The sequence below is a fragment of the Pteronotus mesoamericanus genome, unplaced genomic scaffold (assembly GCF_021234165.1).
Source record: "Pteronotus mesoamericanus isolate MK-2021 breed Mesoamerican mustached bat unplaced genomic scaffold, CSHL_Meso_final contig_639, whole genome shotgun sequence".
In the NCBI taxonomy this organism is placed as follows: domain Eukaryota; kingdom Metazoa; phylum Chordata; class Mammalia; order Chiroptera; family Mormoopidae; genus Pteronotus; species Pteronotus mesoamericanus.
The window spans coordinates 412,384-435,563 of record NW_026555223.1 but is presented as its reverse complement, the minus strand read 5'-3'; the positions used below and the strand labels follow the sequence as shown (position 1 = coordinate 435,563).

The 23,180-nt window shown below is 54.1% G+C and overlaps 2 protein-coding genes across 2 annotated transcripts; both read left to right on the top strand.

Annotated features, from left to right (window-relative positions):
- The first annotated feature begins 470 nt into the window (after positions 1–470).
- Positions 471–9,267, top strand: RAB4B (RAB4B, member RAS oncogene family). Its single transcript, XM_054580830.1, has 8 exons — positions 471–632; positions 1,809–1,889; positions 2,165–2,279; positions 3,686–3,748; positions 3,829–3,983; positions 5,561–5,656; positions 5,745–5,875; positions 8,894–9,267. The coding sequence occupies exons 1-7, from the start codon at positions 617–619 to the stop codon at positions 5,858–5,860; spliced, it is 642 nt and encodes a 213-aa protein (XP_054436805.1). The 5' UTR covers positions 471–616; the 3' UTR covers positions 5,861–5,875; positions 8,894–9,267.
- Positions 9,268–10,754: 1,487 nt separating this feature from the next.
- Positions 10,755–20,350, top strand: EGLN2 (egl-9 family hypoxia inducible factor 2). The gene is made up of 6 exons (XM_054580749.1): positions 10,755–10,838; positions 11,888–12,969; positions 18,466–18,585; positions 18,964–19,100; positions 19,294–19,361; positions 19,640–20,350. The coding sequence occupies exons 2-6, from the start codon at positions 12,133–12,135 to the stop codon at positions 19,693–19,695; spliced, it is 1,218 nt and encodes a 405-aa protein (XP_054436724.1). The 5' UTR covers positions 10,755–10,838; positions 11,888–12,132; the 3' UTR covers positions 19,696–20,350.
- Positions 20,351–23,180: the final 2,830 nt, after the last annotated feature.

The following is a 23,180-nucleotide window of genomic DNA, read 5'->3' as shown; positions in this document are numbered from 1 at the left end:
ACAATAGGAGATTGCGATGTCCAGAAGACCAAAAGAAGAGAGTGGAGCTATTCGGAATGAGCCAGCTGGATCATGAGGAAGACAAACTACAGAGCAGAAATTTTCTTGGAAAATTATCTGCAAAGGGAGGTGGGAGGTTGTTAACCTAAAGTGTCAGATATCGCACTCGCTAGGCTCTTCATCAATTCTGCTCATGCCCCTTTTTTCGCACCCATGGCCCTACCCCCAAGTCCGCTACTACCCAATGCGGAGTGTCCACTCTGTCCCCGGATTACTGACCAAATCCGTTTCTGTGCTCCGCTAAGCGTCTCTGCACCGCCCCTTTCCACTTGCTCCGCCAATCGCTCAGGTTGGTCCGGCTCGGCCTCACTGCCAATCCGTGCCTTTTGTCCCGCCCCCTGGCCACTGAGTCAGCCAATCCCTGCCTTTGGGAAGTGTGGCCGGGTATCCCTCAGCCCTAGCGGGTCGCGCCGGGGGCGGGTGGAGGCGGAAGTGGCGGCACGCGGCCCAGGAGTAGGAAGGAGCCGGGGCTGCAGCCGGAGTGGAGCGGCTGCCAGCCGAGGAGCAGGCGCTGCCGCGGCGCCATATTGCGGCCCTTAGCGGCCGCGACCGAGTCATGGCCGAGACCTACGGTGAGGGTGGTGGGCCGAGGCTAGGGTGCGGGGTCTGGTGCCTGGGCCCCGGAGGGATGCGGCCTGTGGAAATGGGGCGGGGCTTTATGCCAGGGGGCGGGGTCTGGTATTATGGGGTAGGGCCTGGTGGATGCTGGGAGGTGCTTCGTGGGTCCGATGGTGAACTTAATCGATTTTGGCGGAGACTGAGGGTCCCGTTGTGGGTTTAATAGTTTGGGGCGGGATTTAAGGGAGTCAGTCATGATGGATCAGGGTAGGCATTGAGGGAGAGGGTGGGCCCTAATATGTCGGGGCGGAGCCTCTGTGGATTGGGCGGGGCTGACTGTGAATGGCAGGACTCGAATTTGATGGCCTGAGGGATGCCTGAAGGGATCCTCTGGACCCTGGGACTACTCTGGTTTGAGAGGTCTTGGAATAGGGTTGGAGATTATCAATCCTTGAGTTAGAGGGTGGGACTAATGGCAAGGGGTGGGGCTTAATCTTGAGACTAGAAACAGGACCTTGGACCGAGCTAGGGGAAGTAGGGATTTAGAATTGGGAAATCATGGTGGATGGATAGGAGGTGGGAGGACAGGATGCAGTAGAAAAAGCACTGGTTTAGCCGTCAGAGGGAGCTGCATTCATTCAAAAAATAGAGAAAAACATTGAGAACAAGAGCAAAGACCTTGAGGTGAGAACTAGCTTGTCATCTTCAGGGAGCAGACTGAAAGCCAGAGACTAGAGTGGAGTAAATGAGTCAGAGAGTGGTAGGATGTGAAGTCGTAAGGGGCAAGGGCAAAACTGTAGTCCTTGAAAGCTAAGATCTTGGACTTTGGAGCCACCTGGCCTGGGTTTGAATCCCAGCTCTGCCTAGCTGTGAGGCCTTGGACAAGTCAGTTAACTTTTCTGGCTTCAGTTTCCTCATCTGGGAAATGGGGATAATTATTAGTACATCCCCCTCATAGAGTTTTCCTGAGGATTAAGTGAGCTATTGATGTAGGTAAAGAAGTTTAGAACTATGGCTGGTAAATGGTAAACATTATATAAGGATTATCTGTTACTGTTCGTTACCCACTGCCTTGTTTCTGCCTGTGTCTGTTTCTAACCCTGTAACTCTGATGGCCTCTTGATTTCCATATTTTCTCTTGTATCTTTCTCTTCGTCTGGGTTTTCCTGACTTTGGCTTCATTTGCTCAGACTTCCTCTTCAAGTTCCTGGTGATCGGCAGTGCAGGAACTGGCAAATCATGTCTTCTTCATCAGTTCATTGAGAATAAATGTGAGTGTCTGGGAGTGGTCCCAGGAGCACTGGAGAGTGGGCAGGGGCATGATGTGGGCAAGTGGGCAGCAGTTGGGTGGGCAGAGGCAGGCCTGGCTGTAGGTACAACTCCAGTGCTGGCTGCCTGGTCCTTGTGGTGTATGTTCTTTGCTAGGTCCTCCTTGAACCTCAGTCGCCCCAGCAATGAGAATGGGATTGTATGTGTTGAGGAAGCCTTGGAGGACAGGGAATCCTCTGAGCCTCTGTACTGCCTCTTTTTGCTCTCCCACTCCCAGTCAAACAGGACTCCAACCACACGATCGGTGTGGAATTCGGATCTCGGGTAGTCAATGTGGGAGGGAAGACCGTGAAACTACAGATTTGGGACACGGCTGGCCAGGAACGGTTTCGGTAAGTGGGCTGGGCTTTCAGGGGGAGAGAGGGCAGAGGTGAAGGAGGAAAGTGGAGAGAAAATGGGAGAGAGAGGTGTGTAGAGACACTTAACAGACAGAACAGTAGGAGCAAGGACACACGGAGAGCAGACAAGGCAGAGGGAGAGACACAGAAACTGAATAGCAGGTACTTAAACCTGTGACAGAAGGAGTCCTGGAGAGAGGATGACAGAGACAAAGAGAAAGAGACTGAGAAAGAAGCATAATGAAGAGTGAGAGAGCCAGGGAGAGACCAACAGGCCATAGAGAGACTATGGTAGTTAGACCTGCATGGCTGGAGGGATGGAGGGAGACTTGTGCCCAGGGAGAGACTATGTCTGAAGAGAAAGACAAGCTTGGGGTGGGTATGAGAATGTAGAGATGGAAAGAGAGTGACTAAAACAGAAAGAGAAAGGGACATCTGAAAGAGAAGGAGAGAGAAAGAGGCAGAGACTGAGAGAGAAAAAGATAAAAGGTAGATAAGGAAACACAGAGAGAACAGAGACAGGCAGGGAGACGGGAACAGATGTAGCAGAGAGATAGAGAAATCTTTCTGTGTTGGTGAGTGGAGAGAGAAATGAGTCGGCCTCAATGCACAGAATGTCTTCAGGAAATGTCTGAGGAAAAGGTGATAGACACATAGAAACCCTGAGTCTGAGAAATAGAAAAGAATAAGGGAATATAATCCATGAAGAAGAGCTGCTAAGCTAATAGTCATGTGTTAGTTCACTGTGTGAGGTGCATAGATGCCAAAGACAGAGGGCAAAGAAAGGGCAGGTGTTCGACACAAGCTGGGTTTGCAGTAAGTGTTCGCTAAATGCTTGTGGAATGATTGCATAAGTTCCAGAGGAACCCAGGCTGGTAACATGGGGAGATGCAAACAGCTGGCTACACTGCAACTAGGCCACACGACAGGAAAGGGACAAGCAGGTGTAGTTGCATAGCATCTGCCAGGACTGGGCAAAGGGGTGATGACGAAAAATGTTGAATGAATGAATGAATGAATGAATGAGAAAGCAAAAGTGAGCATGAGAGAGCCAGAGTCAGACAAAGAAATAGAGATTTAAAGACACATACACATAAGGGAGACAGAGAGAAAGACACAGACCAATGAAGAAATACAGAAAGACAGGTACACAGAGAGAATCAAAGGCAGGGAGAGACTCAGAGGCAGGCAGATAGGGAAATAAGTGAGATAGAGATCGGGGGAGTCAGAGACTGCAAGACAGAGAGGCACTGTAGTGAAATCAGTCCATGCCTGGTTTTGGGGGATGATGGGCCAGCAGTGAAGGGGGGCCTTCGAACCACCAGTCTCTCTCCGCAGAGGGGGGCAGTCTTGGGACAGACCCCAGCCTCGAGGGTGACTGGGTCCTCCTGGCCCCACAGGTCAGTGACACGGAGTTACTACCGAGGGGCAGCTGGAGCCCTGCTGGTGTATGACATTACCAGGTGGGTGTATGCAATGGGTGGGGTGGGGCCAGGGTGGCCCCCCTCCTGTGCCCACCTCCCTCTTCTTTCCTTCTCCATAGCCGGGAGACTTATAACTCACTGGCTGCCTGGCTAACTGATGCCCGCACACTGGCTAGCCCCAACATCGTGGTCATTCTTTGTGGCAACAAGAAGGACCTGGACCCTGAGCGTGAGGTCACTTTCCTGGAGGCCTCCCGCTTTGCTCAAGAGAATGGTGAGAGCCATATGACGAATTGGTGGTGACGGGGGGCAATCCACTGGGGCCATGGGCCTCCTGGCTCTCTACAGCTGTGCCCAGCAGGGGAATGTGAAGGTTTAGAGGTGTGGGTTCAAATCTGAGTGTTGCCACGTATGCACCATGTGACTGCTCTGGTCCTCAGTTTCCTCATCTAGAAAGGGAGGCTCACAATGTTTCCCTCATTCTGCATGATGGTTAGGGGACATGGTTTGTGGAAAGCCTTTAGCATCACCTGGATGGAGCAGGTATTTGATAATGATGGCTGCTAAGAAGGTTTCAACCACTGTGGCAAGGCGCAGGGTATTGGTGGTAAGGTAGAGACTGCAAACTCCAATAGCCCTAAGGGACAGGCACATTTGTTTTTGTTTTTTAAAAATTTTATTTATTTTACTTTTAGAGAGAGGGGCAGGGAGGGACAAGGAGAGTGAAACATCAATGTGCGGTTGCCTCTCACGTGCCCCCTGCTGGGGACCTGGTCCGCAACCCAGGCATGTGCCCTGACTGGGAATTGAACTGGCGACCCTTTGATTCGCAGGCCAGTGCTCAATCCACTGAGCCACACCAGCCAGGGGGACAGGCATGTTTTGTGAATAAAGGAGAGAGGGCAGGGTTGACCCCACGTTTGCAGGCACTGGCATTAGAGGAGTGGACAAGACTCACAGTCATGTTAAGAGATATACATGTACAAACCCATTTGAAAACGTCGTGTTGGCCAAATGTCTGCAGGCATAGCATCTGTCCACGTTCTTATAGTTTGTAACCTCCAGGTGTAGAGGAGGTTTTGGCCTCAGAAAGATGTAGGTTTTGTCCTGGCTGGTGTGGCTCAGTGGATTGAGTGCTGGACTGCAAAGGGTCACTGGTTTGATTCCCAGTCAGGGCACATGCCTGGGTTGTGGACCAGATCCCCAGTGGGGGGCGTGTGAGAGGCAACCAGACATTGATGTTTCTCTCCCTCCTTTTCTCCCTCTCTTCCCCTTTCTCTAAAATAAATAAATAAATAAATAAAATCTTTAAAAAGAGGGAGAGAGAGAAATGTTCAAAATTATTAAAAACAACAAAAAAAAAAGATGTAGGTTTCAATCCTGGCTCTTAACTACTGTGAGGCCTGGTCACATGTCTGATGGGTGTACTGTGGCAGACCTATGCCTAGCTAGATGGTGCTGAGAACATAGTGATGAAGGTAGCCTTGAGCTCAGCTCTCAGTCCATTGGGGAATAGGTGGGCAGACAGTCCCATTTCCAGACAGTGAAAGCCCAGAGGGGTCAGAGCCTGGCTGGGGGAGACACAGGGGCCCATGGGAGCTCTGAGGAGGCACCTGACCTATTCTGGGAGGTCAGGGAGGACTTTCTGGAGGAGGAGATGTATAAGCTGAGCTATGAAAGAAGAGTTAGGTGGGGAGAAGGGCATTCATGGCAGAGGAATGGTGCATACAAAGGCAGGGAATGAGGGCAGAGGTGGCACATTTGAGGAACAGAATGAGAGGCAGCAGGTCGTGGTTGGAATGGAAGATGGAGACTGGCCGAGGCCCTGACCTTCTGAGTGTCTGCCTCCAGAGCTAATGTTCCTGGAAACTAGCGCTCTCACAGGGGAGAACGTGGAAGAGGCTTTCCTGAAGTGTGCCCGCACTATCCTGAACAAGATTGACTCAGGTGAGGCCCAGACTGACCGGAGTGGGAATGGAAGGCAGGAGTCGGAGTTTTCCAAGGGCCCAGCCCTGACCTCTCCCCTCTCCCCTAGGTGAGCTGGATCCTGAGAGGATGGGCTCAGGCATTCAGTACGGTGATGCTTCCCTTCGCCAGCTGCGGCAGCCGCGGAGTGCCCAGGCCGTGGCCCCTCAGCCCTGTGGCTGCTGAGACCTGCGGAGCCAGGTGGGATACTGGGGACTCAGGGACTGCAGGGGTGGTCTCTTGGCAAGGGGGAGTATGGAGCAGAGACAAAGATACAGAAAAGGGAAAGACGACAAGAGAAACAGGGAGAAAGAAAATCGCAAAAACAGTTGAGTTAAAGCCACAGGGAAGTCCTTTCCATCCTGGGAGCTCTCTGCCAGCTCTCTGTCTTGGATCTCTGACTCTCCCATGCATAATTTATCAAATATTTATTGAGCATCTGCTATGTGCCAGGCCCTGTTCAAGTCACTAGTGAAACAGACAAAAGTCCCTGCCTTCATGGATGAGATAAACAAACAAATACATAAGTAAATTACATAGTTGTTAGGGAGTTAAAAGCTTTGTAGGGCAAGGCGGGGTGGGGAGGTAGAGGAATGGAATTTTGAACAGGATGATGAGGCAAGGCTTCACTGAGAAGGTGACATTTGAACAGACTCAAAAGAGGTAAGGGAGGGGGTCATATGGGGGACCTGGGGGAAGAGTGTTCCAGGCAGAATGAATAGCCAGTGCAAAGGCCCTGAGGCAGGGTCATGCCTCCCATGGGCAAAGAAGACCAAGGAGACTCATGTGAGTGGAGTGGAGTGGAGTGTGTGTGTGTATTGCTTGTGTGTTGAGGGAGTGGTACAGCAGGAGATGAGGTCAGGAGTGAAGGCAGGCAGATCACTTAGGGCCTTCTGGGCCGCAGGGAGGACTCTGGCTTATATAGTGGGTGGGATGGGAGCCATAAGAGGGCTCTGAGCACAGGAAAGATGGGATCTGGTTCAGGTGTTCACTGGGTCCCTCTGACTGCATATAGTGGGGTACTGTAGGGGGCAGGGGTGGTTGCTGGGAGACCAGTAAGAAGGCTGCCGCAAAGTCAAGGTGGGAGATGACCGTGGACAAGACTACGGTGGGGGCAGAGGAGGTGTTGAGATGTCAGTAGGTTCTGTGTCCTCCCTAGTCTCTTTCTCCAGTCTTTTCCTCTCTTGATGTAGCCACTGGGCCTTTCTAAAGCACATCTGATCCTGTCCCTCCCCTGCTTAAAACCATTCATGGCTCCCAGGGTCCATGGGACACAGTGGAGGCTCCTCAGCCTGACGTTCGACTCTGCAGGGGCCAGCCTCAACTTGTCTTTTTCCCCACCTCTCAGGCCTTTGCAGGCACAATGAAGTTCTTTCTGTATCTCTGGGTCTCTGCTCATTCTGTTCCCTCTGCCAGGAATGCCATTCCTTCCCGCTCTTCCCTGCTAACCTACTCCCCCTCCTTCAGAACGCCTTATTTTTTTCCAAACTCCTTGACAGGCTTGCAAGATCCTACAGGATTAGGTCCCATCCTTACCTCTCCGGGGGCGTGAATATCTTCCTAGTTCTTCCCTCTGTGCTTCATGTCCACTTCCCTTCACAGCCATTGGCAGCTCCAGAGTGGCTGTGGGGAAAAGGGTTTATACTGGAATATGCTTTGAAGGCAGGGCTAACATGATTTCCTGAAGAATGAATATGGAATCTGAGAGAGAGGAGTCCAGGGGGAGTTCTTTGGGCAGCGCTCTTTTTATACTTCCATACTTTTCCATCTGCTGTGCCTCTTGCTGGGTGTACCTGTCCTCCTGCCTCCTTTCCTACACCATCTCCCACGCATCATCTGGTCTCTGCTAATACGACCTGTCCCGCAGGAACTTTTATCCCAAATGGTGTCACTCCCTCTGGCTGGTGGTCTCACAACTTACTATTTGTAGTGTTTGTCTTCTCCATCTGAGAAGGAAAGGAGGTGACAGATCACAGACTCCAGAGCCAGACTGCCTGCATTTAAACTCTGACTCTGTCACTTGTAGCTAGGTGACTCTGGGCAAATCATTCAGCCTTGCTAGGCCTTGGATTCCTCAGCCTCCTGTGGTTGTTGAGAAGATAAATAGTCAGTTCATGTGAAGTGCTTAGAACAGGGACTGACACTGGTAAAGACTCATAAATAAGGGCTGTTTATTATTTTTCTTTTTTTATCCATTTAAAGACTGGCTGTGCAGAAATGGATGAGTGTGTACTCTTCAACTCCAGGGCTTATCACAGGGTCTGTTTCAGGGTTTGCCCTCAGGGAATCAAATACAAGATGATACTTTTTCAAACTTAGTTGACTGCAATCTTCAGGAAGAAATACATGCTAATCTCATACAGTCACACACATATAAAAGTGATACACATGTTTTCCTAGCACTAAATACTCTTTTAAAAAATTGAGGTGATGTTCACGTAAGATAAATACAGACATTTTAAAGTGTATCATTCAGTAGCATTTAGTACTTTCACAAGATTGTGCAACCACCACCTCTGTGTAGTTCCAGAACATTTCATTGACTGAAAAGGAAACCTCACACCTCTTAGGCAGTCAGTCCTCATTTCCCCCAGGCTCTGATACCTGCTCATTTGCCTGTTTCCATGGACCAATATTACTACATATGATGCACTCTCATATTTTCTTTGTATTCCATTTTATTCTTCTTCAATAAAAGATTGGTCAAGGCCCACCAAACTGATTCCTACCCCACTAAGTCAGTGCTGCACATTGGAATCATCTGGAGAGCTTTAAAAGCTACTGATGCCTGGGCCTCGCCCTAGAGATTCTGAAGTGATTTCAGGATTTCTGGAAGCTCCCAGGTAATGCTATCTGCAGCAAAGCAAGAACCACTAACTGAATGTATCTCCTGAGTCTGGAAAACTCTGGGATGAAACCTGGACCTAGGGTGATCCAGGACTGTAGAAGGACACAGAGATACAAAGGTGGCGGTATGATATTTAGACTCAAGGAGACAGTTTTCTGAGGCAAACAATCAGGGAGAAACCCTCAAGAGAGGGGGTGACACAAATTACATGCAGATAAGAAATAGAAAGATAGACAATGTGAAAACTCTGGGGAAAAAGAAAGGTATGGAGAGAGAGACACAGATAGGAGGGCAGAAGGATACCCAGAAATAAGACACACAGGCTGGACAGAGCCAGGATATTTCCAGTTCACCTTACACTTTTCTTTCAGCTCACCTGTTCTCCAGGACCAGCCCTGTCCTTCCGGCTGGGATCCAGACCCAGGCCCCTGGAGGCGAAGCTCCTCACCTGCCCTGGCCCCACAGAAGCTGCCCGGACACCTCTCCCCCTGCCCTTGCCTCGTGGGGCCTGGCTGAGGGGCAAGACTGAGCCAACAGGGGAAGGGGGAATCCATACCTGCTGCTGCTTCCTCTGTCTTGGCTACCCCCTGTTCCCCTTGAACTCCTAACCATTCTCAAAGAGTTCCCAAAGCCTGAGACCAGGGCCATTTGGCCCCAACTCCCCTGGCCCTGCCATTGTGAGTACACATTATTTATTACCTGGAGGCCTGTCCCCCCACCCCACCCCCATAAAGCATTGTTTATACCTGTGTCTTGGCCTCCATCATTTTGGGGTGGCAGGGAGGGAGGGAGGTAGAAGAGGTACCTGATAGAAGCCTATTGAGTGTCATGTTTAGAGCCATGTTTCTGGGTAGGACATGGTGTGGAGATACACCATGACTCAAGTGCCTGTTGTAGAGGGAGTCTGTCACTGTGTGCTCATTTTGTGACAGTGTGTGCTGCAGGCCCACCTATGTATCACTGATGTCCTGTGTTTGTGCCATGATTAATGGTATCTGCAGGCATGTGTGTTGCTTGTGTGTATGACTCTCGTTTGTGATGATTGTGTCTTCAGTGATTGTGTTCATGAGGCTGGTGTTGCTTGGGACATGAAACAACATGAATAAGAATTCAGGCCTGTGGGTGATACCTGTGCAGGTCTGATGCCTGAATGTCCCAGGCAGTGTGTGACTTGTGTGCGTTAATGTGCATGTGTGCCCCTGAGGTCTCAGTGTTTTGATGTGAATTTGGCTCCTTTGACACACCTGTGGGTGACCCTGAACCCTTTCTTTGTGTGTCCTTGGGCACCGTGTGGGCCTTTGTGCAACCAGACTCATGTGCATACTGGAGTCCAGTATGTTATCTTTCTGTGTGTAGGTGAACCGCGCACACCGCACACTGCTGAGGACAGGTGAAGTCTGCTCCGGACACTCCCAACTGCTCTGCCACCCTTAAGTCAGCTTTAACCCACTCCAGGGAGGCTTGAGTCTCTGCTCAGCCTAGGTGAAGTGGAGGAGGCAGGGTATTTAAATGACCTCATCAGCACAGTCCTTGCAGGCCCAGTAGCCAAAAATGTTCTTAAAAGACACGAGGCTGTTCTGCAAACATCTCTGCGTAGCTCTCCTAGGTAGCCTGCTTTATTCAGACTCCCACAATTGTCCCAAGGGACAAGGACAGAGTGGGTTATGATAACATCTGCACATCCCTTCTAGCGCACTCTCCCTCCTCTCAAGGACGTTCAGCACTTTTTTCCTCCGTTATATAAAGGCCTTGTGTAAATTATCATTGACGTGTTAATTTAAATACATTTCCCAACTACCTGCGCAGACATTTCTCAATATCTCATCCCTATTCTTAGCCTGCGAGAAGGCGGGGCTGTCCATGTAAATTACATCGACGATTTGCGTGCCACATCCCGACCCGGCCAATTATTCCGCAGCGTTCTCGGCTGTGAGGTGATAGGCATGTCCATGTAAATAGACTTATTTGTATGTCCCTCCCACGTCGTTTGTATAACGTTCGCAACTACTCCCTTTCCCTGATTCAGCCTTATTGCGTTCCTCCCCTCGTGCGCACAAGGGGCAGAGCGTAGAATGCAAATAAGCCTCGTGTCTGCCGGCCCACCTCCCCTTTTTCGAAGGGGACTGCTCTTAACGCCCTCGCCCCGCCCCGCTCAGTTCGCGCCTGCGCGCCGTGTCCTCCGCTCGGGCGCGGTCACGTACCCACCCGGAGAGGCGGGGGCGGGGCGTCGCGGATGGTGGGGGCGGGGTATGGCGCGTTGTGCGGCGCAGGGCGGGTGGCACAAACGGCGGCGCCGGGGTCGGAGAAAAAAGCTCGGTGAGGAGAGATCGGGGAAGGAAGGGAGCAGGACTGAGAGGGTGTTTGAGTCGGGGCTCCGGCGCGTGCCGGGCAGGGTGAGGGGACGCACGCCGGGCCGCAGTTGCGGAGCTAGGCGACCCTGGGGAGGGGAGAGGGGGGGTGGGGCGTGGGGAGCGATCGCGCGACGGGCACGTTGAGTGCCGGCTTTGGCGAAGGTTTGGGTGGCAGCGGGGCGTGCGAGCCTGGGGGAGGGGGAGGGGTGGGGCAGGGGTGTTAGCGGCCCCTAGGTCCTGCCTCCATCGCCCGCTGCGCCCCGACACTGCGTTAGTGCTCGCGCCAAAGGCAGTTGGGAGGGGCGCTTTTTTCCCTAGTCCTGTCGCCGAGTGCGTGAACCCTTCTCCGCCCTTCTCTCTGTCGCTGTGCACCCTCCGCCCGGGACTCCCGTCCGTCTGTCTCAGGACCTTCCTTCCGTCTGGGTGTGTGTCAGACCCCAACAGGCTTCCTCCCGTTGGGGTAAAGTCGACCCCACCATCCCGGTCTGTCCCGCTGTCTCAGGCTCTCCCTCCCAGCCATTCTGCGTTTTGTTTTTCAGTCTCTGTCCCCACCCCACCCCCACAACCCCTCCTGTTCTCTTTGTCTCTGAACTCCCCAGTTTCTTCTGTGTACCCCCACGTCCCTTCTGTGTCTTTCTGGAATCCCCAGGAAAATCACCCCTGTTCCTCTCTGCTCCCCACTCCTTCACCGTTCCTTTTCTACTTCAGGCCCCTCCCTCTTTTCTGTTTGTCGGTCTCAGTCTGAGGATGATGATCTCCCCCCAGCCCCCACCGCAGTGCTCTGTCTTGGGTCATCTACTCAACCTTACACCTCCAGCTGTCCCTCCCACTGACTTGTCTGTCAGTGATTTCCCCCCAGAATTCCCAAGGTCTTCTCCCCACAAGTTGGCTCAGTTTTGGGGTCTCAGAAGCCAAGTTTGTCTGCACTTTTACTGCCCTTCCACCCCTCACCCTTTCCACCAGTCACCCTACCTCTAGCTCCTCGCACATCCCCTTTTTTCTCTCTTCCTCCAGGCACCCTGACAGGTCCCTTCCCAAGCCCCTAGGGACAGCAGAGGACTTGGGGATCAGCGAGCACCCCCAAGGCACAAGAAAAGCCTCTGCCACCTGCCCTGCCTCACCCTGCCCCACACCCGGCCCGGCCGCCCTGGCCCTGGCCCCCGGCTGCATCAAGTGGAGGAGGAGGAGGCAGTGCAGGAGGGTGGCACCATGGGCCTGGGCCGTGCCCTCCATGCCCTGGGGATGAAGACGCTGCTGCCATGGACAGCCCGTGCCAGCCACAGCCCCTGAGTCAGGCTCTCCCTCTGTTGCCGGGTTCTGTGTCAGAGCCCTTGGAGCTTGGCCTGTCCAGGATGGGGGTGGAGAGGTACCTCCCGTGTCCCCTGCTACCCTCCTACCACCGTCCAGGAGCACCTGCTGAGGCCTCGGCAGGGAGTGGGATCCCCAGAGCCACAGCCACTTCCACCACAGCCAGCCCCCTGCCAGAAGGCTTTGGTGGGCAGGATGGTGGTGAGCTGCGGCCACTGCAGAGTGAGGGTGCTGCGGCGCTGGTAACCAAGGGGTGCCAGCGACTGGCAGCTCAGGGCGCTCGGCCTGAGGCCCCCAAGCGGAAATGGGCAGAGGATGGTGGGGATGCGCCTGCACCCAGCAAGCGGCCTTGGGCCAGGCAGGAGAACCAGGAAGCAGAGGAAGAGGGGGCAGGCGGGATAGGCTGCAGCAGTGGCCGTGGCGAGGCCAGTGCTGGCCTGAGGGAGGAGGAGCCGCCTGCTGCACCTGAGCGCCTGGCCCTGGACTATATCGTGCCCTGCATGCGGTACTATGGCATCTGTGTCAAGGACAGCTTCCTGGGGGCGGCACTGGGTGGCCGTGTGTTGGCCGAGGTAGAAGCCCTGAAGCGAGGTGGGCGCCTGCGTGATGGGCAGCTAGTGAGCCAGCGGGCTATCCCGCCAAGGAGCATCCGCGGGGACCAGATTGCCTGGGTGGAAGGCCATGAACCCGGCTGCCGAAGCATCGGGGCCCTCATGGCCCACGTGGACGCTGTGATCCGGCACTGCGCTGGGCGGCTGGGCGGCTACGTCATCAATGGGCGCACCAAGGTAAGGCGGTCCAGCACGCATTTGTTGGATCCCTCCTCTGAGCACCAGTGGGTTTGGAGGTGCTTCTGGGGTCACAGAAGGATTTAGGCAGCTCAAATGGAGGGAATGTTGGAGTTTGCTTTGGGCACTCACTCCCTGAGGGGATTCTAGGGGGTCTGTGTGTTTTCTTTCTGTGGGCTATAGCTTATGCACCTATAAATCGGGTTTGGCCTGTAGCCACAGCGCTTCTTGACCTTGCCAGGAATCCTCTTGAAAAACCTGAGGAGAGGCGCTCATGTTCATAGCCCCACACCTGTGCATGGGCTATGTTGGGTTTCACAGCCTCCTGATGTCTTCATGGGCCCCAGACCAAGAATGGTCCATGTAGATAGGCACACGTTTCTGCCTCTGTGTGTCTGTGCGCACCTGTCCCTGTCGTCATCCTTTCCTATTGCCCCATCCTTTCATCCATCCCTATCTGTTGGCTTGTCTGTCTAGTTCATCCTGTCCCCCATCTGTTTCTGGTCTGTCCGTTGTCTCCCAGGCAGAACCAGGAGGTGGAGGGGGAGGGTGGCAGTAGTGAGGCCAGTGCCAGGCTGAGGGAGGAGGTGCTGCCCGTTGCTCTTGGTGCTGGACTGCATTGTGCTCTGTGTGCCATACTATGGTGTCTGCATCAAGGACATCTTCCTGGGGGTGGCACTGGGTGGCTGGCTGCTGACTGGGGTGGAGGTCCTGTCCCCATCTTTCGAATTCCTCTTCATCCTGGTCCCCGTTCTCCATCCTTTTTGCCTGGCTCTAGTCTGTTCCTTGCCCCTCTGCCTTTGTGTCTCATCTCTGTCCCTTTTTCTTTAAAGTAGTAGTTACTAATCTTTTTTAAGGCCTTAGACTTTTCTGAAAAGATGCCATTTTACATTATTCTCTTAAGAAAAATGCTAATATTGTTGGAGTTTATGGCAGTTTGTCAGGGTTTCCTGGGCCTCCAGCTGGTCTGTCATTCAAGAACCTGGGCCAGGAGCTCTGCACAGGACAATGGTCCATAGGGCCTTTCTGGACTGCTGACACAATAGTTTTCTTGATGGATGCATGTGGGGGTCCCGGCCTTGAGTCCAAGGCTTGGTGTCATTTGGAAAAGGCTCTAGTGAGTGCCCACTGCACAACACCAGTGATGTGGGGCTGATGGCGCTGGCTGTATTCTGCCCTTCGGGCATGAGGTTGTGCTCCTGATGTCCCCTCCCTCCTTTCTCCGATCCCATCCCAGGTTCTGCCTCTATGCAGTGGCCCTCTCAGGCCGAGCTCCGGGACCAGGGATCCCCTGGGGCTGGGACCAGTATCCTCCCTACCTCAGCTGGAACTTGGCCTACTTCCCTCTCCCTCCTGTTACTTGATAGCTGGAGAGCAAGAGGTGACTCCTCCCTGGGCTCGCCTGTGCAGGCAGGAGAGATTGGTGGGAGTTTCCCTGGCCACAGGGTGCTCAGCAGCAGAAAGTAGACCACAAGGGCTGAATGGCCCAGTGCAGGGCACTTCTCTGAGCCTTTGCTCATCCACAGGATAGGAAAACCAGGTTAAGTCCCCAGCTAGTCTGTGGCATTTTGGAGCGAAAAGGAGGGTAGAAGGAGCAGATCTCATCCCCCTTGGTTCCTTGGATGAGGTTGGGGACAAGGCCCTGGCCAGGATTTGAGGGGGGGTACTTATTTAGCCCTAAGTGACCTCTGTTGCCCTGGGAGGTAAGCCAGGCTAGACTGAGACGGCAGGGGAGGAGCCAGCCCAATCACAGGAGTTCCTCTCAGACCCCCCCTGGCCCAGTGAGACAGCAACTCCAGGCTTCCCGATCTTCAAAGGGGTACATCTGGGCTCCCTCCCCAGGCTCTGCGGCAAGACAGTGTGGGGTGCTGGAGAGGGCGACCATAGTGGTGTGTTGGATGCACTGATCACCTGTATGGGTAGGGCCAGCAACAGCCTGTTCTCAGAAAAGCCCTTTTGCTCCCTGGTTCCTCTGCTCAGTGGACCTGTAGATGGGTGAGAGTTGACCTCCACTGGCGTTAGGGACTACCATAGGGGACCTCAGAGAGGGCCTGGCAAGCTCGGTTTGCCCCTTTAAGAACAGCTTGGGGATGGGGCCTGCTGTCATTGGCTCAGTCTCCAGCCTCAGATGTGTGTGTGTGGTGGGGCATTTGGGATCATCACCAAGAGCCTTTAACTCCTCAGTTTGCTGGCTCGATCCCAGCTGTCCCTTCCCTGAGGTGGAAGGGTGAGGGACTAGGTCCATGCTTCCACATCACCTTGCTTGTTGTTCCTTTCCCTTGTGGGGGAGGAAGTAGATGCTTCTCTGGGGCCAGAGTACGCTTCCACCCTCCACTCCCTGTGGTGTGTGTATGTGGGGGAAGGGTGTGGCCTTCAAGGGGTTGTTTCTGTGCCTGGCCTTCATATACTAGTCCTATTCCATGCCAGACTCCAGAGGGTATTCCTGCTGCTTGGTGGGTGACGCTGCATGACGGTGCACAGGGCAGGATGGAATAGAGGCTGTGAGGCTACCTCCTGGGCACTAGGGAGACAGGCCTGGCCCTAGGGGCTCCCATGGGACTGCCTGTTGGGCCAGTACTAGGTAAACAAGTATCTGTGTTGATTTCACGCTGAAGGGTGGAGTGGAAAAGCAGCCCAGGTACCTTCAGCTAGAGTACTCAAGGTGCCCCTTGACCTGAGACGTGAATAACAAAGGACAGGGGAAGAGTGTTCCAGTCAGGCACAAAGACCTTGGGAATGAACTTGGCCTGGTCGGAGAACAGTCGTGAGGCCCCAGAGGCTGGAGCAGAGTGACAGGGATAGGAGGTGAGGTTGGTGACCCTGGAGGCTGTGGTCAGGAGTTTGTATTTTGTATTTTTTCGGGATGCAGTGTGTACTGAAAGGGATTTGAACAATGAAGAGCTGGAGAAAATGTTTCTGACTCCTGTGTGTGGGGATGGGTTGTGGGGGAAGAGGTTGCAGCACTGGACCCCTTTCCCCACCCCCTCCTCATGCCCAACCAGCAAAATCTCGGCTTGCATTCTAACGGGAGGCCTTGTCCATCCCTAATCAGTGACTCACTGATTCCAGGCCACCTGGGCCGCATGACACTCTTTCCCCCTGGTGAGGTGCTTGCACAGAGCGCTGACCCATGTGCAGGGAACGACAGTGCAAAGAAGGTGCTCCTCCCGAACCTGGTGGTGTGGGGTCTCCTCACTATCTGTGCCCCGTGCTGCCAGGGAGGGAGAATACTCTGCGCTGCGGGGCGGCCTTACCCGGTGGCAGCTCTCCGGGCCTCTTTCCTAGAGCAGGTGCTGGGGTGATCAGGTGCCATGTTTAATGCAGAGTGGTTTACATCCATGCTGGGGTGAGCCCTGGGAATGACGGGTCGGGATTGAGCCCACCTGGGCTGCCATGGGGTGCTCAGCAAGCTGTTTTGGCATCAGACACTGTTGTTGTTGTTTTTAAAGATTTGTTTGTTTGTTTATTTATTTTTAGAGAGGGGAACGGAGGGAAGAAGAGAGGGAGAGAAACATCAGGGTGTGGTTGCCTCTCACACACCCCGCACCAAGGACCCAGCCCACAACCCAGGCATATGCCTTGACCGGGAATCCAACCAGCAACCCCTTGGTTCACAGGCTGACCCTCAGTCCACTGAGCCACACCAGCCAGGGCTCTGATATTTTTAATCGGTAATGTTTATCTCATGGTTATCTTGCCGGACTGTGCCCTACAGGTGTTGCTGGGTGTTAGTGGGGAGCAGCAGCCTGGCCTCCCTCCATGTGGGTCCAGGTCTCAAGACAGATGGTCCCAGCTGGGTAGGAGCTGGAGGGTCCTCATTCAGTGTTTCCTTATTTGTCTCATCCAGTGGCTTTGGGCAGAGGACAGGACTGGGACTTCTTTTTTTTTTTAAATTTCAGCCTGTGATTTGGGATTCCATCATGTGGTAGGCACTGTGCTGTGCGCCTTCCCATTTACATCTTGTTTAGTTCCCACAACCACCTGTGAAGTAGCTGTCAGCTCAGTGTCATTGATGAGGAACCTGAGACAGGAAGTTAAGGCATTTTCCCCTTTTCCCGCAATATTGTACCTTGTGTGGCAACTCTGAAATGAACCTGGGTGTTGGGTCTGTAGGGACACCTGGTCCTTTTTCCTCATACCACACCCACCTTTTTGTCAGGTTCTTGGTGAGAAAACAGGCCTTGAGTGGCGAGGCCCAGGCCCCAGCATGGTCAGGACTGGCCAGGGCAGTGGCAGCCCTGAGGGAGAGGAGGCGAGAACCTTGTGGCTAGGTCTGTGCACATAGAAGCCAAGACCCTGAATGAGTCATATTAGATCTGTGTTGTCAGGAACATCCAAAGTTAGGTTCTCAGAGGGGTTAATGCCACTGCTGTAAACAAAAGCAGGTATTATTAGCCCCATTTTACAGACTAGACAGTTGAGGACTCTTCAGGTGATGGGACTGTCCAGAGTTACCCAGCAAAGGTATCCTTGGAGATGGGATTGGATCTAAGGTTCTAGTTACACTGTAGGTTTTGGAACTTGTTCAGATGTGTAGGAGACATAATTTACTTAGCACGGATCCTTTGAGGTCAGGAGCAGCTGTTCTTAACATTGCTGTGCATTAGAATTACCTCAGGAACCTTTAAAAATTCCCGGCTCCTGAATTTCCTGGCCAGCATGGCTCAGTTGGGCATCCTCCTGTAAACTGAAAGGCCGCGGGTTGGCACCCTGGTAGGGACTCATACAAGAGGCAACCCCTGTTTCCCTCTCTCTGAAATCAATAAGCATGTCCTTGGATGAAGATTAAAAGTACAAATAAACTCCAGGCCCCAGCCCTGGCTGGGTGGCTCAGTTGGCTGGAGCATCATCCTGTAAGCCAAAAGGTTTGATCTCTGGTCAGGGCTCATACGTATGTTGAGGGTTTGTTCCTTGGTCTGGCCGCGTACAGGAGGCAACCAACTGATGTTTCTCTCTCACACTGATGTTTCTTTCTCTCTTCCTCTCTCTGTAAAATCAATAAACATATCCTTGGATGACGATTTAAAAAAAAAAAAAAAATCCAGATTCCATCTTAGACCAAGTACATGAGAACCTCTAAGGTGAGCCTGGGCATCAGTGTACCAGGTGGTTCCGCTCTCCAGCCGAGGGTGAGAACCCCTGATGTAGAACTGTGAGGCCACATCACTGCACACCAGGAAACCTTTACTTGGTTTTATTCTGCTGACATGTCTGAGGTGGAGTCAGGTTATCTTTAAAAAACGAAACCCTCAGGTCTCATTGAGCCCCTTCCCTGAGGGCCGGCATCTGTGTGTTGGGGGGAGGGAGGAGTGGGCTGTTGAGGCCCTGATGCTGAGGTTTCTGGTAGATGGAAGCTTGGCTAAAAAAGGTGAAAGTCTGGGGGCTAGAGCTTTTGGAGCCCAGGACACCCGAGGAGTTAAGATGAGGGCGGTAATGGCTGCTTTCCGAAATGTCTCTGCCTAGCTCCAGTAAACCACTTCCATCTGTCTCTGCCAGGCCATGGTGGCGTGTTACCCAGGCAACGGGCTGGGGTACGTGAGGCATGTTGACAATCCCCACGGTGATGGGCGCTGCATCACATGTATCTATTACCTGAATCAGAACTGGGACATCAAGGTAGGGTGTGGGGGTGGGAATGGGGGTGGGAATGGAGGTGGGGTATCATGCATCCACTTCGTTTTTCCACTCCAGCTCAGCTTCTAGCCTTCTCTGGTTCTTCTCAACCCACAGTGGGGTGGGGCAGTCTGTCCCCTGGCTCTTTGTGGGGAATGGTGCAGTCTGCCCAGCCCCTGGCCTAATGAACCCTCCCCTTCATTTCCTGTCATCTTTAGTAGCTTTCTGCCCATCTCCATGGGGATGCAGACTCTGGGTTGTCGTTCATTTTTAAGAGGCTGAGTGGTGGGAGAGAGTGATTTGTGTTGCTGCTATGCCTTTGGTGGGCTCCTGGGGGCAGGGAGTGCCTGCCTCCTGCCTCATCCTCTGGTCTGCCCTCAGGTGCATGGTGGCCTGCTGCAGATCTTCCCTGAGGGCCGGCCTGTGGTAGCCAACATTGAGCCACTCTTTGACCGGCTGCTCATTTTCTGGTCTGACCGGCGGAACCCCCATGAGGTGAAACCAGCCTATGCCACCAGGTATGGCCTCTGCTTCTGGGATATGTCCAGGTGCTCCCCCTAAATGACTATGATGTGACAAAGTACTGAGAGGGGGCCTAGGTGGGAACAGAATCAGGCTCAGAGGGTGGGCTCTAGTGTCAGTTGTGGATGTGGTGGCTGGAATTGAAAAAAAGTATGTCTAACTGCCCTCCGGCACTGCTTTGGTCCCCAGGTACGCCATCACTGTCTGGTATTTTGATGCCAAGGAGCGAGCAGCAGCCAAAGACAAGTATCAGCTAGGTACCTGCTTCCCAAACAGCGTCCCCTCCCTCAAGTCCTTCCTATTCCATGACCTCCCCAGGCCTTGAGCTACCTCATCCACCTTGTCAGTCTTTTACTAAATTCTGCCATGTTTTTCCTCATCTCTGACCACCTTCCCTAGACAGCCACTCTCCTGGTACCCTCAGCATGAATTCCGTCTCTTCTGTCCTCTCTAACCTTCCCAGCTTTTCTGTCGCCTCTTTGTCCCTTCCCAGATGACTCACTATCCCCTGCCCCCTTCCCCTCCCTCCCACCAGCATCAGGACAGAAAGGTGTCCAAGTACCTGAATCTCAGCCAACTACGCCCACCTAGTGGCCATTGCAGAGCTGCATGGACAGAAAGCTTGCCCTGACTTCGGGAGAGCCCTGGGCCAGTGCTGCCCAGCCAGCAGCCTGCCAGTCTCGGTGTCTGCTCCTTCCCTGCCACCGCTGCTGCTTCTGACTTTGCCTCTGTCCTGCCTGGTGTGGAGGGTTCCCTCAGTCGCTGAGAACCAAGGAGGAGGAGGGACCTGTGCTGCCCTGTTACGGGGGCTGGGTTGTGTCCTGGGGGCTATCATTACTGGAGCTGGGGGTCTGCATCCTGCCCTGTCTGGCCATGCTCCTCTCAGGTGTGGAGAGCTGGAAGGGGGCGTTGCCACCTCCCACCAGAATGCAGGATTTGGGGTTGAGGTGAGTCACGGCCTCTTGCTGCAAAGGTTTGTGGGGGGTAGTATCCCCAAGCCCCCCACTCCTCCAGCCTGGAATGTGAAGTGACTCCCAACCCCTGTGGCCATGGCACCCTTAGGACTAGGCTGCCGCTGGTTGGGCAGGATAATAGGTGCTGGGAGGAGCATGGGTGTGAAAGTCCTGTCAGCCAAGAAATAAATAAGTTTACCTCAGAGCTGCACACATCTGACTCCCTCTCCCCCTCTACTTGGCAGGGAGATTCCTCCCTCTGCAGTTCAGGGTCTTTATTAAACAAAGTGGGTAAGGAGGTCTGAGAATCAGTGAGCAGAGGGTGGCCGAGCCTGACCTCAGTGAGCCACCAGGCAGAGCTGGAAAGCTAAGGGGACATCGCCCAGGCTGGTGTACTGGGGGGTGAGGTCTGTGTTGGTGGGGCCCCCCCACATGAAGCAGGCAGAACTGCCGCAGGACGGTGGTGAAGAAGAGGAAGATCTCCAGTCAGGCCAGGCCTGTACCCAAGCACATCCACTTTCCTGGGGACACCGATTCAGAGGGAGAACCCCATGTACCCCAGGGCCTGCCCAAGCTGGCCCCCTCCCTTCCTGGCCCAGACCTGGAGCAAAGGGTATGAAGAAACTAGCCCTTCAGAAAGGGGTGTTGAAGTGGAATGGATCCTTGAATTGAATAGGGTGCCTGGGTACAGACAGAAGCACAGAAATGAAGGTGCTCGTGGCAGGTGCACAGGTGTTACCCACGAATGTGGCAGGATTGCCTTTCATCCAAGACACCATTTAGAAGCCACCAGGAAGGTGGTGTCTGTCTTCTTGCTCTCTGTGCTGCACACATGCTGATACCTGCTGATCTTGGTTAACAGGTGCTCCACAACCTTGCAGACACTCCCCAGACTCGGTGGGTACCGTGGGCAGAGTGGGTTAAGGCACGTGAGGGTCCCAAGGGCAGCGCTGATGAAGTGCTGGGTCTCCTTCCCTGCCACTGCGGGTGGTCCTCCAGGCTTGGGAGGCCTGCCTGACCTGCCGAGGCGTCAGTCCCTTTGCACCTTGGCTGGGGCCAAGGAAGCGTGAGAGCCATGCACACCGTGCCCTTAGCCATCCCCAAACCCTACCCCCTGCAACTTGGGCACTCAGGCTGGCAGATGCACCAGTTCTGGGAGTTTGGGTAGATTGGGGGTGGTGGTCGTGGTCTCTGTGCTGCAGAAGACATGGTTATGTGTGGTCCTTCTGGAAGTGACTCGGTTCCTGTGGACAGAGGAGAGGGCTGCTGGGTGCCTTCTTACTGGTGGCATGGATGGAGTTAAGAATAGCAGGGTCTGTACCTTATCCATTTGATCTAGGAAGCAATCAGTGAAATCACAGGGTTCCCCAGAGATGAAGACTCGGAACTCCGCTAAGCTTCGGTGGTGTGGGCCCGGGAGCCAGTTTAGGAGGGAGGGGGAAATGTACATCTAGGGGGACAGGATCTCAATAGCACCTCGATGTTACAAATCCTAGAACTCTCCCATTCCAACATTCTAAGTCCCGTCCTAGTAATCCATTGTAGGTAGGTCTATGTACTCGGGATTTGGCATAGTTTGAGCTCTTGAGGAGGGATTGGGGCCAGCCCTCTCAGATCGCCCCATCTCGAACTCATGATACGGAAGCTGTCATTGAGGTCCAGGAGCCTCAGGAAATCTGGGTCCTTGTCGGCATAGCGAAGACCACGGAACAGACAATTAGTTCCAGCATTATCTATTGATAGTAGCCGCCGGGGTCTAACGGGGATTTTGGGGATGGGCACAGGACGCGGTCATAATGCTGTGGCTCCACCTCCAGCTATTTCTTGGACTTCCTCGCTTCGTTCCACTCAAACGCCTTCCTGCGGCCCCTTAGGTCCATTGGCCACACCCACACCATGTCCCTCTCCTTTTTGAACAGTACCCACCAATGGTGGCTTGAAATTCGCCAGTCATGCCGCCGCCCCCAGGACACGCTCCTCCAGTGTCCGCGTACCCAACCCGAACTCCGTAAGCGTTCCAGGCACAAAATTGCTCTGCTTCCGCCAGCCAGGTCCATTGGAAAACAAGACGCCTGGGCGTGGGGCAGAGAAGGGGGCGGCCAGGAGCTGGCCACGCCCCTCCAGGCTAGCGGCCAGCCGACCAGACTGCCTTGTAACCCCCTCCGTTCAGCTTTTCCAGCTCTCTCGGTTGCCATCCCAGCCTTCTGCCCCTCTGCGCACATTGGCCCCACCTCTGCTGGTCCCGATCCCGACCGACGCTTGCTCTGTTTGGCTCTTCTGTTGCTGTACGAGGAACCAACCCACAACGACCCTACACTTTAGCTCCGCCTCACCTTCCCTTCACAGTTTGTGCTCCCTAGCACTGAGGGTTCCACCCCGTTTTTCCGGCCCGACCCTTTGTCGCCCTGACCGGATACCCGGTCCTGGTCTTCCACCTCCGGGGACTCGTCGCTTCCGCGCGAAGACTGCCGTGTCCCAGCCGACCGTAGAAAGGTGTCTGCGTGAGGCACTGACGAGTCCCACAGCGCGCTGCGTAGCCACACAGCACCCCTGCAGGGCGCGGGCCCAGCCGCACTGTGAACATCAGGGCCCAGCGGCCAGATCGCTACGCGGAGCGGGTGCTCGTCGGGTCCGGGTCGGAGCTCCCGACACTCTCCTCCACCAAGACTCCAGAGCCCCACTCACAACTCTTTACCCCTTCAGACCCAGGAGTTCCCGTCTCAGCTTCTTATTCCAGGCTCCCTCTTTCTTCCCTCAGGATCTAGTAATGCACCCACAGAACTAGGCATCTGGGCCCTCAGTTTCCTCCCTCCCAGCCTTGAACGAGAAGAACAGACCCTTCTACTCCCCTCTCCCCACCTTACTGCCCACCCCAGGCTTCTCCTCCCTCAGGACCCAGAAATGGAGGTTGGGGATAGGGCAGTGCGACTCCGCCTTTAACCGGGAGCTCAGGCCTGCACAGTGCCTCTTCTCCAGAGGTCTGACTCCCCTCAGAATCCCACTCTCCTCTCTACCACCTCCGCTTCCCAAACAACCAGAACTCCAGGCCCCCAGCTTCCCACCCCACCCAGAGTCCTTTCCTGGAACGCAGGACTCCAGTCCCCTCAACCTCCCTCAGGACTG